General features: G+C 39.1%; 1 protein-coding gene across 1 annotated transcript in view; it reads right to left on the reverse strand.

Moving 5' to 3' along the window:
- Positions 1-2988: 2988 nt before the first annotated feature.
- The window catches only part of LOC102263923 (hemicentin-1), a gene marked incomplete at its 5' end in the record, with an annotated part of 222783 nt that continues 210259 nt past the window's right edge, over positions 2989-15512 (reverse strand). Inside the window, 4 exons of the mRNA XM_014541442.1 lie at positions 2989-4477; positions 6406-6532; positions 9870-9989; positions 13640-14014. Of these exons, the coding sequence (XP_014396928.1) occupies positions 4111-4477; positions 6406-6532; positions 9870-9989; positions 13640-14014 (989 nt within the window). The remainder of the gene's footprint in view (positions 4478-6405; positions 6533-9869; positions 9990-13639; positions 14015-15512) is intronic.

Consider the following 15512-nt stretch of genomic DNA (forward strand, 5'->3'; position numbering starts at 1 on the left):
ACTATGGGAGGCAACCTTCCCTAGAAGGTCCCAGGAAAAAGAAACAAAAAATATACCTTAGTCTGATTTTAGCGAGTTCCTTGGCTCTACTCATAGTGTAAGCAGAAGGTGTCCTAGCTCAAGAGGGACCTATATTGTTGTCTTAAGTTTTTATATCTCTGTGCAAACTTACTGGGTGACCAGCGGTTAGTTGAGGGGCTTGGTTGCCGGCTTAATCTCATCTCTACATCACTTGCAAGTATGACTTGAAAGTCCCAAGAAAGAGAGAGACTAATCCTAGTAGAAGGTCATTCTGCTACTGGGTACAGGCTGGTGTGAAAGATGGGAGGACCAACCAAGATGGGAACCAGCAGATGCAGCCAAGACGGATCATGGCCAGGATGAAGGTTGAGGTGGTAGAATGGGAGGGAGGAGCTCATCCCGAAACCACCGTGAACGATTTCCAAATTCCCAGGCTGCTCCTCTGAGAATAGAGAATTGGAAACAGACTCTTGGCAGAGGACGGTGATTGGGAAACTACAATCATCCTCACCAGTTAGTTATATGTCCTACCGCTGCTCCAGCTTGGCAGCGAGCTTTCTGACTCAGTGGAGCAGTGATTGCACATTGAAAAGTTGGCCTCAGCTTGTCCCCTCCGAGGACCCCTGGAACGCTGCAGTTAATCAGCACACTGGTCATCAAGGATCGCTTGACATTTTGAAAATGTGTTTTAGATACCTGGGCAATATGTTGATACACTGATACATTCTTTCCGTGTCCCTACAGAGTGGGAATAAGCCGGGGCCAATGGGATATGTCAGGCACCACCTCCACACATGGAACCGCTTTATTCAGGAGCCAGGGCCAGAGTCCAATGAGTGGTCTCTGTCCTGCTGTCTGACATGGAGGCGGAGGAAACTGGAAATATGAGGAGATCAACTTACGTGGATTCCAAGACTGAAAATCAGGTACGTTGGGAGCCCGAAACCCAGGAGAATGAGAACCAAGTGGCCTAGTGCACAAGGGTAGCCTCCTAGCACCAGAAAGTCATGCTAAAGCCTTTCTCTTTGACCCATTGTCCCCCGAAGGAAGCCTGGAAAGAAAGAAATTGTCCCACTGGGTCAAAGGGCATTATTATCATTAGGAACATTATTAGGGTGGCTAGAGCACAGGGCTTCTTCATGAGACAAATAACACCCTTCCCCTAACAGACACACAACACACACAATCTATGGGCATATTATGACTCTGTGAAATCAAGCCAAAATGGATACAAGTCTTAAAGAGAAAAACAAGTCTTAACAGGAGAGGAAGATAAAAGAATAGGCCCCCTTTACCAATTTTTCCTTGTAACTCGTGAGTAGGGAGCTTCTGTGTGAGTTGAATGAATGTAAGATCATGGGGATTTTTTTTCCAAAGGCAACTGGTGGAGTCCGCCTTTTTCTCGTTCACATGACTTCCTACCAGGATCCATCCTCCCGGTTCCCCATCAACGCCAATGATACCTTCTTATTCCCCACCCACCCAAAGCAACAAAACACAGGAAATGCACGAATACATATTGTCTATAGTTGCTTTTGTGCTAAATCGGCAGAGTTGAGTAGTAACGAGAGAAACCATGCAGGAAAAGTTTGCTGACCACCAGTGCCGATCATACTTCTTCTATTAACATTAGGTTAATTACTTATACTGTGTTGTAGGTAGACTTCATCCGACATGTAAGGGATTGTATATATTTGAGTCTAATATTACTGATTAGATTTCTCATTTTACCCTTTGGTTTCCTCCCTTTGGAGATGTTTCCTTTGCTTCTAGTCATTCCTCCGTGGTCTTTGAAATTTGAAGGCTCCAAGGACTGTAGTTGTAACACACAGGACATAGGCTTCCTCCCTACAGCTTTGCTTGATGCTGTGGAGGGCTTCAACACCCTGTTCTGTCATCCTAAGGAAACAGACAGGCTTGATAACTGGTATCATTGCCTATCTCTGCTCAACCACTAGGGTGGTTACGAGGTATTTAAAGACAGTTTTGTCAAAGGTACTTGGTTATAGTCAAGATCCTGGCTGGATCTTCTGGCTTCACACAGGACTATCCAAATCAAATAGTATAGTAACCAGAAGTCTATTCCTACCAATGATTGTTTAGTACATGGCTGGTCACTCTATGCTTGCAGAACATTGGACAAAGGAAATGAGAACAATTAATGTGGTTTAATTTTAGAAAGCTCAATAATCAGGGTCATGTGCCAATGGGACATGTCGGGCACCACCTGGAACTGTTTACTAAATAGGCTGTAAGGGTCCTTTCCAAGGCCTGAGGAGTCACACAAATGTCTTGACTGTTTAAACCAGCATTTTTCCAAGTGTTCAGTGAGATGTTACGATATATTGGGGAAAATTTTGACTTGAACAAATGAAATCAATTTTCTACTGAGGTGCTACGATCCTTCAGTGTCGGTATTAAATATTTAATAGGAAGACATATTCTACACTGTTTCCAAACTTGTTTGACCATGGAGCCTGTTGACTCAAACTATCTTTACTGAACTCATGTTCTCCAGAATATTCTTTGGCAAACGCTGAGTTAGGCAATCACCTGCCGACTGTAGACTAGATGATTTTTCCAGGTTTCTTTGAATAACGTGATTCTAGGTAAAAAATCCTTCAATCACAGGCCATGATTAGGCCTTCACTAGTTTATTACCTATTATAGGTAGGTGATGGATTTACTTGAGATAAGATATAAAAAAACTATTTAGGTAAGTGAGAAAACTGTTAGGCAATGGAGATAACATTTGATGTGGAGTCAGAAGAGGTAGAAGGTATGACATTTCTGCCACTAATTGGCTGTGCTGTCTTAAGGAAGTTGCATACGTTATGAGTCCCAGGATCTTGACCTATAAAATATGAATAACAATACAGCATTACCTATTTCAAGAGCTGCTGTGGTGATTAAATCATGACACGTATCACATACCCACATATGTATGTGGATGTGGCTATACACTTTATTACCTGTTATAGCTGCGAGGAAACAAATTTCAGGTTTTCAAAAAAGTTAAGACAAAGGATGTGAAAATTTTATTTTAGCTGGTTTTCCTGTAACATTATATTTTTATAAAATAATTTTTATAAAAGAGTTCATCAAGATATTCCATAGAAAATACACACTAAGGTAATATATGTACACTTCATAAAAATAGAATACATCTTGGCAATTGCTTCCAGAGTCTGTTAGCACCATGTACAGTGTATTGACGTTTAACATTTATGCTAATTTAACATATGAGATTTTTCAAGAAAAACAAAGAAAACCCTCCCATTGATACTTTAAAAAATTGTTTCCAATTTGTAGGAAGGTAAAAACAATTCTGGAATGTGAAAATGAAGGAGCTAATGGCAGATTATATCAAAATATATGAACAAAGATCTATGCCATCAACAATCATCTGAGGACAAAGTAATATTTTTTTCTATGATCATAAATGGTTCACTGAAAGTAATATTCTTATTTTGGGTGTTCAAAGTGAGCACCATTTGGGATCATCATAACCTTCTAGAAGCTGTACTATATTTCTAAAACGAGTGGTGTTTCTTTTTTTTCCTTAAAGTGAAAAGAGGTGTCTAAGTCCTATATATAATAAAGTATCAATACTTTTTTTTAAAAAAAAGCATCTTCATAACTTACTTAAGCTTTGCTCAAAAAACATAGCAACTAGTTTTATTACTTTAAAAATGGCCAAATGCTCAAAAATCTACTTGGCTTTGAATTATTATTATAGTTAGTTTATTGTATATTTTTAAGGAAAACGATCTTAGCTACTATGCCACCATAAAACATCACTGATGTGTCCCTGTTCGATGTTCAGAGATAATCTTTGGAAAGTAACTGCTCCAGTGTAATAAATAAAAGAAAAGGATACAGGGCTTTTCTAGACCTTAAGGAAAAGACGTGGCCATGGTGGGATCCTGAAAATACCTCAGCAGTACCAAGGAAGACACACAAAACAGAGCATAGCACCATTTTCAAGTTGCCAAGGTTGCAACCGTTCAGGAGATGGTAACCTGGAAGCGAACGTGATTCCCATGATTAATGCAGTTTAAATATGTGGGTTTGGCTTTGGCGAGCTTCTTAGTACGGATAGGCAGACACGGCTATATACACTATGAATGTGGTCTGATATTCAATGGTCCCATTGGCACTGTAGGATAAGGCTCGGACCCTCATGCGGTAGGTCTCTGGTTCTCGGAGTGGTCGTGTGGTATACACGACTCCTTTCAAGTTTTCAACCCTCAAGGCAAAAGGAACGGTCTGTTCCTCATCTACCATGAGAAACGTTGTCCTGGGATGCATCACTCCATCCTGCGTGTATGCAACCAGCCGGATTAAATCTTGATTGGCAGCTATTCCAAAAGGGAGGGAGACAAGTTTGTATTCCAAGGCATATGGGCTCGAGGCGCATTCCAAATCATTGGGTGGACAGTTCTTGAGGCAGAACCTGAGGACAACAAACACATGAAGTGCATATAGCTTCCTGGCTTGGAGGCAGGAGAAGACATGATGCAGGTGATGCTGATCCATGACAGCTCTCAGGCCTTAAAGGCAGGAGACAGCCTGCCTGCGAGAGCAGAAAGGCTCACCCCACGTTCAGGGTTGCTAACTCAAACCAGATGCCCGATGGCTATGACAGCATGCTGGTCTAGAGTCAAATAGCGATCGCTCAGCTCCATGCAAGTCAGAAGCTTTTGAACCACGGAAGTAAGGATGAGTACCACCAGAGAAACTTCAAAAAGTCAGTTTTGGAAATGGAAGCATCTAGTCTACTGGAAACAGTACTTCTTTTTTTAAAAATATATTTTATTGATTTTTTACAGAGAGGAAGGGAGAGGGATAGAGAGTTAGAAACATCAATGAGAGAGAAACAGCGATCAGCTGCCTCCTGCACACCCCTCACTGGGTATGTGCCCGCAACCAAGGTACATGCCCTTGACCAGAATCGAACCTGGGACCCTTGAGTCTGCAGGCCGATGCTCTATCCACCGAGCCAAACCGGTCAGGGCGAAACAGTACTTCTTAAAGAAGGGAATGCAGGCTTTTAAAAATGTTAACAACTACCATAACACTGTTTGACAGCTGAAGTAGATATTGATAATATTTGGTTTGTTTTTTGAAAAAAATGAAAGGTTAAAGTAGGATTCCTGGGGCGGGGAAACCCTTCCTTTTGTATCTGTCAGCCACATTATTTTAGATGAGAAACTGTACTTTCTTTTTCGCAAGCCCACCTTCGCTGCTTTTGAGTCATTATGACTTTTGAATTGTCTGTCAGAAATCACTGGTAATAAAGAGTAAACTTAAAAAAATGCACAAAAGATCATTTTCTGAAGATATGTATAGATTCCTCAGTCATAGTATTTGTAGACATTTCAGAAGTCTATATTTTTAATTCCTCCTTTTCTTATTCCCCTTAGACCAGTTATGAGGATCCTGGTGGATCCTGGGCAGGCCACACTTGACCTTGTTACAGGAAGTTGGTAGCCACTGCTGATAGGAAAAGCAGAGTTTGAGCTCCAACCAGCATCTGGTTTCAGATCTACCTTCTTTTTTTTCTTTTTAATATATTTTATTGATTTTTTCGGAAAAGCGGAGTTTGAGCTCCGACCAGCATCTGGTTTCAGATCTACCTTCTTACTAGCAGGTCCTATTCATGAGGAGCAATACCTCTGATTTCAAGCACCCCAGTAACTTGGAACCTGAACAGAGTAGAACATTTCTGCACGGAGAGGGAGGATCTACCTTCTTACTAGCAGTTCCTATTCATGAGGAGCATTGCCTCTTATTTCAAGCACCCAGTAACTTGGAACCTGAACAGAGTAGAACATTTCTGCACGGAGAGGGAGTCAATAGAAGAGTAGTTTATTCAGAACCCAGAAAAGACAGCGTTTCAGACAGCAGGAAATGTATGAACGGGCAGACTACTGACTCACACTTGCTCATCTCCATTCTCTCATGAAGTCGCCATGAGTCATCGTAGTTAGAGCCAAGGTACTTCTTGGAACGCTCTAAGTGCTCAGAGACCTCCAAGCTCTGAGGCAACACAAACGGACACTAGAAAACTTCACAGAAGGGCAGACACCCCATAAAATGCTCATGGCTGAGGCAGAATTCTAGATGTTGCATGGCGGATTCCATGCTGGGGAGACGGTTCCAGGAAACCTTGGCGGCCCTGAGGGATAGATTAGGCGCCGTGGGGACCGCAGGATGAGTTCATTTCTTGCCCATTCATTGAAGAAGGAAAACACTGTTACCCCAAGTCCCCTTGGATTATGACTTCCTGTGAGTTCAACACGACTAGAGACAGAGTTTGTGGCCAAGGAGGGAGCGGAAGGGTGTTCAAGAGCACGTCTGGGAAGAGAAGGCAAGACTTACCCTGTGTCAGGATCCCGTTGGTAGTCGGGTGGACAAGGCGTATCGATGCACTGGTAGCTTCCTCTCATGTTGAAGCACATGCGGTTCTGCCCACAGCGCACATTCTGCTCCAGACACTCATCAATATCTAGCAACAGTACAAGGAACATGCAGAGTCAGCAACGCAGTCAGAACCGGCCATCAGAGCGGGGGGTGGACATCTGACTGGCATGTCGAGGGTTAGTCTTCTCCTCCCCATGAATGAACTTGGTTGCTGTACCTAAGCTTCCTCAGTCACCAAGTGGGGATCTTGATACCTGATGTGCTGTTTCCCAGATTGCTTTGCGGATAAGCTTTTGTGTGTTGTTTTTTAAATGTATCTGAGAGGACATAGAAAAAGAAGCACTATAAAAGTAGAGGGGAAGCTATCAAGATCTCTCTGGTGTTGTTTTATCTTGGGGATATAGAGTACATTTGAGTTTTATAAAGCAAATCATACTTTAAATTCACTTAAAAAAAGCTAAAAATTTAAAGGACATTTGTGAACGTTGAGTGAGCCTTCCCCAGTATTTTGTTTTATAAGTTCCAATTGTGCTTCCTGTTACTAGATTTCTCTTAGGACTAGTTTTCCCACAGGAATGGAACACTTGGTGAAACAAGTTTTTATTTCAGTTAAGTCTCGCCTGTTGCCTCTGTGAACCAATTTCTAATTATGATTCTATCTGCCAGACGTGTTTCATCTCCTTGACAAAATGAGATGGCCTCCAAATAGAGAGAAAAGCCCTCCAGGGGAATGCGAGAGAAATTCAATTAGCCTTTTCTTCTTTGCTGTCATAAAACACATTCCTCCATATCTTAGCTGTAATTTTTACAGTGAACTCATGCAGAAACATAGAGGTCTGGAGACCCAAACCTGGACACGCATCTGTGTGCATAAGAACAGCTACCTTATCACATATTTTCATTAGCTAAATATGAATCTATAAAGGAACGTCAGGACCTGATAGACAAAGTGTTTGTCCTTAGCTTCATAATAACGTAACACTTCCCATAGAAAAGCTTTCATAAGCATTCGAGCTCTGGGCAGGGGACTGCCTTCATCTTCTGTCTATATTCTTCTTTCCTCAGGATTAGGCACCATACAGACACCCACTCTACTCTCTCTGCTCATCTTTCTACTCAATGGCCTTAAAAAATGCCAAGAAATAGGAGAAATCGTGCTATCTTCTGTGAATTGACAATGTGGTGATGCTAGTTTTTATTAGGATAAAAATTACAGTCATTTTATAACATAAACATTATTGCTACAAGAAAAAGATACCAAGATGAGGTAAAAAAAAACCTTTTCTATAATTAGCTGTAGACCACATGAATGCATTTAACCAAGTGCTTCTGGATACATTAAATATAATTTAGGATGAACATACTTGAAACATTTATTTTACAGAATTCTGATTCTTAATAAATAGAATGGATGACTTTGAAAACCTGGATAGCTTAGAATGCTCATTTCAAATGCAATACCAATATAGTGTTTTTAAATTTTTAGAATTAGATTAGTGGTGCTTAAAATTCACATAAAGATTAAAAAATATTTTTATTGATTTCAGAGAGGAAGGGAGAGGGAAAGAGAGATAGAAACATCAATGGTGAGAAAGAATCATTGACTGGCTGCCTGCTGCACGCCACACACCGGGGAATGAGCCTAAAACCCAGACATGTGCCCTGACTGGTAATCGAACCATGACCTCCTGGATTCGTAGGTCCAAGCTCAACCATTGAGCAACACCAGTTGGGCAAGATTTTTTTTGTTTCTCTTCTCCTCTTCTTGGGCAAATCATGATTGGGTGTGTTTTGTTTTCATTTTGCAGCCTCATGACTTCTACTTTTCACTAGAGTTTCTATCCTTGTTCAATGTCAAATTCACTCTAGTTTCCCTTTTAGCACTGATATTTCTACCACTAATGCATAAAGCTTCAAAATGCACATGTGAATGAAAAGTAGTCTTTTGTTCCTTGTAAATGCTTCAAACACTTTCGAAAGCTACAAGAAGCCTCCGAGTTAGTCTTTTGAATACAGACTTCTGTAAAGGGCATAATTGTTTTCTCTCGTGTCTTTTTTAAAACCACAATATATGCAACCCATTTAAATTGCAAACATTTCAAATAGCACCTGTTTCTGATTTCTTCACGTTATTCCCACTCTCCGAAGCTCAGCTGAAAGCTGAAAAATGTTTTACACTGAATGAGTGACAAGGGCAGTCAAAAAAATTGGAATAATTAAGAAAAGAAGAAAGTGAGAATATGACACAATATAACCCTTAAAAATCTGGCTGAGGGGCTTTGCAGACCAGTTGGTTATTCAAAATGCTTCCTTCTGTAGTGCCTGGTGCACCTCTAGGGAGTGTGGTTTTAGAGTTGGGCATTGCCACCCCTTCAGAAGGACTCCTGAGTTGAAGATCTGGGGACAAGTTATAAAACAGGGACAATGTAAATGCTCTCACCTCACCCAGCTGCCACAGTACAATAACCCTAATGTTCACTCAATCAAAAGGGAGACAAAGGACTATTCTAGACATGAGATCTGTGATCAAGTCTCCCATAATCACTCTGAGAGTCAGTTTTATTATCTTTAGAATGGGTATAAATGATTGCCCTTGACAAATCTGCACTGCTGATAAAAACGGGATAATAGTTGTTCTTTTGTGGCTGGCTGTCTCCACCAGAATCTAAGATCTTGAAGGAAAGAAACTGCATATTATTATTGATTTCAGAGAGGAAAGGAGAAGGAGAGATAGAAATCAATGATGAGAGAGAATCATTGATCGGCAGCCTCTTGCATGCTCGTACCTGGGGATTGAGCCTGCAACCAGAGCATATGCCCTGACCGATAATTGAACCATGACCTCCTTCCTGGTTCATAGGTCGATGCTTAACTACTGAGCCACGCTGGCCGGGTAGAAATTGCATATGATTCATTTGTTTGAACTTTTTGTTTCCTGCAATGCTAGCACATAATCTGTTCTACATCATCTGTAGACTCAAATAATGAATGGATTATTTCATCAATTTACCCACTGATCTCCAAGCCAAAGTCCAAAATAATGCTTCACACGGAAGTAAATCTACAGAGTGCTCTTCCCACTTCCCCTTCCATCATAGCTGAACTGTTTAGAAAGGTTTGAAGAGGTCTACCCCCATTCAGTTTTAAAAATATATGAGATAAACTGGTTTAGGCATTCTTGGTCCTTCTAGTGAGATAACACCAAAAATGTTTCTCAGCTACATCTTTTGCTCACTTGCTTTCTCATTGCACCGCCTACCGCAAAAGCAATGTTTAAAGATAAGTCGGAACAACAGGGATGAGAAAGAACAGGAAGCAACTAGGAACATAATTTTTCAAGAAAGAAAACATTAACTTTCTCACAGTCTCCTATGTTGGTTTTAAGTGAAGTTGCAGCAACCAACATCCTAACACTGTCTCACCTTGACACGTCTTTCCGTTGAGCATGAGCTGATAGCCAGGTGGGCAGAGACACTGGTAGCTTCCAAAGGTATTTTTACACTCATGTTGGCAGGTGTCTCTGTTTGCACACTCATCCACATCTGGGGGGAAAGAGAGCAGAGTGGGTAACCACGCAAAACACAGGCGAACTGTGACAGAACCAACAATAAACAGGGTGTTGATAGAAATTAGAAAAACCTCTTGGTGATTTAATACTCATGTGTTTAAAAATGCTCAGAGCTGTTTTCTATCAAGGTCTGTTTTCAATAGAGTCCCATATATAAACTGCGCTATTTTATAAAATATGAACATCTGTGTATAAACACATAGAAGCGGAAACACCCAAACGGCCAATTTCTCTATTAGTTAAGTAAGGCTGGAATGGCAGACAAACAGGTTTGAATAAGATCCTAAACCACCAAAGCACGAACTCTTGACAGAATAGAATCCCCTAAAAGAGGATATTAGTTTTTATTGTATTTAAACGTTAGCTGCCTCTCCCTCTTCCTCTCCCTGCACCCTCCCCCAAAGCTCATGCATAGCTTTCCCACACACAGATATTATCAAGTGGAGATGTGTTTATTTTTGTGACTACTCGTCAAACTTCATATACTTGTAAAGTACGAATGGCAACCACGTATTTATACACACACTTTAACAGCTGATTCTATTGTATTTTGAAAATGAAATGTATTTTAATAAACACTGCCTTTATAATTACTCGAAGTGTGTATACATTTTTTGGACACCCTGCATATATATATAATTGCTGTGGTACCTTGTGCAGAGAACTTAACTTCTCAAGATCTCAGATGATTTTTCTGCCAAAAGGAGTCACTGATACAATCTCTCTAGTTTATAGGTTTTGGAAGGTTCATATACAGTAACATATGTGAAAGAATTTTCTAAACTATAAAAATATATCTGTCTGCTGTTATTAAGCAAAGCCAAGAAAACAGCAATAAAAAAGAGAGTAAGAATAGGGGATAATTAAAAATTAATTGATATTTGCCTTCAGGATGAGATGTGATTTGGGAGGCCTCAGATTTCTAGTCCCAATTGTGTTTTGCTTTGAGTAATTTTAAAATTTGCCGCCAATCCCCGAGCACACACCGACCAGTGGAAGAATGAAGAGGAGAATGTGACGTGAATTGGGAGTAGGGGTGATGTCAGATGGAAGAAAACAGAAGGCAGATAGAAACTTTGAAATGTCTCAAAGCAAAATTTGCATATTTTGCATATTGTGCAAATCAGAATATAATTGCAATGATTCAAGATCTGTTAATGATAAATAGTCATCAAATATTGGTCAATGTTTTTGTTCTATTTTAGTTAACCAAAGCATCTGTTCCAGAACTTGTGTGATTTGCTTTTACTTTTTCCCTTTATAATCTGCTTTCGCCTAAAGTAACAACAGAAATGAAAGTGATGGTGAACTCCACATAGTCAATATCACAGGTCCCACAGTAAGAATTCTAGTGATTTCTGTATCCAGAAGCTCTGCAATGTTCCTTTTTCCTGTGAAGCTTTGGAATCAATTCCTCGAAAAGTTAAATTTTAGCCCAAGTCTAATGATTCCATAATGTTAATCTGAATCTTTTGTGAATTATCTATTCCAGATGGTTAATTAAAGGCATTTGGTGTTTACTGCAAGTTGCTCATCTCGTAATTCCAAAGCTGTCTGCAATCTTGCTGTAAATTTCCTTATTAACACCAACACTATAAAATACTCACCATATTTTAAGAACTATTTCTAAATGTCCCCGTCTATTAATTGCCCTTAAATAAAACTTAAATATCCAATAACTGACTCGTTATAGAAAGTTTAGGTACTCCAAGATCAGTCCTCATTCTGAAACAGTAGCTGCCTCAAACAGTAGATGGTATGGGAAAGATGAATTACTGTAAACATAATATTAGTTTACATAAGGTTATAATAAACACCATGACACAGAAAACATATATAAGACTCTACCATGATGAAACTACAGGGCACAGAAAGAGAACTGGGTTATTAATGAGGAACACTTTCTTAAAATGACTTGGGCTTTCACATGATTGAGAAGTCAGCTAGACGGCGATGGTATGTGTATAGGAGGATAGTTTAATTCATTTATCAAAGCATAAACAAAGAGTTGGGGTAGAAGAACAAAGGTAGAAGAGAAAAACTTGTCTAAAATGAAGGCGAAGTATGGGATGATAATAGGATATGAAAACCCTTCAGTGAGATTATCTGGAAGAAAATGTGAAAGACAACATGTCAGATGCTAATTCTGTCAATAAAAGAATAGTGAAAAGTTTTAACTAACGAAGAGTCTGTTCAAAACTGTGGGCATGAAAAATTCTTAATGGTCAGAAAGATTTGGAGCAAGTTAGGAGTGGTGTTTGACATAGTAGTAAGGATTGTGGAGCCCACAGATTAAGTAGTGCTCCACTGTATGGGACGAAATGTAGAGAGTTGTTAATAAATGCATTAATATTTGAAGTTTAAGGAGTGAAAGAAACTAGTCCTGTCCACAGACCTAGGAAGCTGATCACAGGAAAAAGATTCCGTATCCTATTAAGCTTCAGGTACATTAGGACATCTAGACAGAGAAGTCCTGGGAAAATATGGACCTAAAGAAAAAAGGTGAAAGTTTAGAAGTTTGAGGGTCCAGCTGAGTACAAGTAGAAAAAAAAAAGACAAAACTGGAAGTCAGCAGGAGAAGAAGTTTAAGAGAAATGTTTAACAGAAAGCATATTTAGGAGAGAATAAGCGAAGTGTAGAACACTTAAGAAAAATACAAGAACATACGATTGGCATAGCGGTCTCTTATATTTAAACAAAGGTTCTTAAACTTAAACAGAATTTCTTCCCTCCCTTCTTGCCTCTGTCTTCCCTCTCTACTTTGCTTTCTTGAACAAATAGTGGGGCTAATTCCTGTTTGCCAACTCCTCTTGGTGCATGCAAACTGTGAACTCTCACAGAAAACTCATTTAAATGAAGGACAGATGGTCATACTTGCAACTTCACAGAAAACAAGGTTTCAATTTTTGAGATGGAAATTATGCTTCCCTTTTGCAAACAAATTAAAATTCAGACTTGTGAGTTTAGATAAAGACATTGAAAGCACATACTTTCGGGTGATGGAACCAATTTAATTTGGTCTTGGCTCCCATGACCTATTCAGTGACTTATATACAAAATAATCAAACTGAAAAACTCTATGGCGAGTGTGGGACAACAGTCAACACTGTGCTGGTTGTCATATAGAATAAACAGTCCAATGAGCCACTGGAAGCTTCACTTTTAACCACTGCTTTGACATCCATCAGCTGCAGCCATAATTATGGTATTATATTATGGGACAGTATGTATATTCTCTTTTTTAGGGTAAAAGGTGAAAGATTTATGCGGTCTGAAGAGAAACCAGAGTATATATTCTCTTTTTTAGAAACCATATTTTGGATGCCACTGACATTGATTTCTATACAGCATTAAATTCAGGAACACCTGCAGGTGACCAAAGAACTGTCAATATAAAACAGTAAATTATTAGACTGCACACATGCAAACACATCATTTACTTGAATAAAAACTGCAATAGTTTTCGGTGCTAGAGTAAATGTCTTGACACTTTGAGTCCTCCCAAGATTGGAGATCAGATGTAGCTCCCTGCACCCACACGAACACGGGTGCTGTATGTACATATGCGTAGACGGGCCCATCAGAGAGCCCACAGAAAGGACATGCAAGAGGGCTGACATTTACCTACACATGTGTCATGGTTTGCCTCAGAGCCTTCAGGGCAAGTTTTCCTAATAGTCCTTCTAGTCCTGGAGAGAGATGTTCTGCTGTTCCTATACTCTGAGTAGGAGCTGTAGAGATGGGAGTACTGTCTGTAATGCTGTTGAGGTTGATAGTTGTTTCTCACGGGGGAGAACCGAGCAAGGTTATAGCTATTGTACTGAGAGCCATAAGCGGGCAGCCTCTCCAATCCAGCGCAAGATTTCCCGTCCCCTAATAAATGTTGTCCTGGTGGACAGACACACTTGAAGCTGCCGGGGGTGTTGAAGCACTGATATGCACAAGGCTTAGGCATTTGTTCACACTCATTAATGTCTGCTCGTGTGCCACGATACATAAAAAGAGAGAGAGAGAGAAAAAAAAACAACAGACACATACACAAAACACAGGAATAAAGAATCAGTCTGTAAAACGAACTGAAGACATTATGTCACCCTCCAAAGTCAGGCATTCAGTCATCTCTCAGCTGTTGTGGACTTTTGAGAAAGCTGGAACCATTCAGTTACGAATATACAGGAAGATTTTATGACTGTCCCTAAAGATTGCTTCACATGTACAGTAGAAACATAATGGGTCATATGGACAAATGTGGTCTAGAATCCGGAAAAACTAAAGTTCAAAGCTAATATAGATCTTAATTCTGTTGGTGGAACAGTCACTTTACTAATTTGCATTTAATTATAGTATTGACCACTAGTGTCTCTAAGTTTTCATGCATTCATAAGACTCAGATACAGGAAGGTTGGTACAACTACAAACATTTTTATTTTCTTTTGTATCTTTTGAATCAATAATTATTAATCAAACCAATTATACATTTTACAAGAAAATGAAAAAGAAGGACATGAAGATAGAATAATTTCTTAATAAGATATAAACTCATAAAGTCCATAAAATTAAAAAATGCTTCTCTTCTTCCTATTCCTAGGTCAACACAGAGTATTACTTGCAATTTTTTCTGTCAATTGGATAACTGTATAAAAACCAGAGATCAAAACCAAATTCTTTAATTCATTACCACATGAAGAAAAACATGAATTAAGTAAAATAAGTAGTAAATTTTGCTTTAAAAATTATTTTAGCAGGCAAAAGTTTAAATTAACATTTTTAATCTCTTTAAGGCAATGGCCCTACCTTCTTCATTGTCTTATTGACAAATGCCTGATATTCAACTTCTGGTCAAATTAGTGAACAAGTAAACACATTTCATTCTGCTAGGTCACTGTTATGACTGATCAAGATTTAAATTATGTATAAGTTACAACATCTAAAGAGAACACAGAAATAGTATGTATTTCTGTTATTAAAAAGTATTAGTATTTATTTATTCTAGTAATGGTATTACTTTGAGCATTTGCTATGTGCAAAGTACTATGTTAGGTATGGTATAAAGACAGAACTCAATCTTTATGGGAGAATTTGCTATAAATAACTGTTAAGTAGGCAACCAAGGCAACCAATTTTAAAAGCATAGCATGCAAACCAGAAGCCAGTATTTAAAAGCCCGCACGTTTTTTGCTGCACTTAAATATTCTGAGGATAAATAGAATTTGATAGGTCAGTTTCTTTATTATAAATGCACTAATTTAATAAAAAGCATATGATTATCTTTTCACAGATATTTCGTATTATCTGTTACTTGCCTTACTTTATATTCAATTATAACTAAGATGGAAACAAATAGGCAATTGGGAGAATTAAATGAGATATTCTTAATGTAGGGAATGCCATACAGTAAGCGCTAAATATATGGCAAATAAAATAATAATGACCAATGTGCTTAAATTGTGTGTTCACATTTTAATGCCTCATACCTAAACCTTGATATTACATACAC

Source organism: Myotis brandtii, unplaced genomic scaffold, assembly GCF_000412655.1.
Source record: "Myotis brandtii unplaced genomic scaffold, ASM41265v1 scaffold270, whole genome shotgun sequence".
NCBI classification, from domain to species: Eukaryota; Metazoa; Chordata; class Mammalia; order Chiroptera; family Vespertilionidae; genus Myotis; species Myotis brandtii.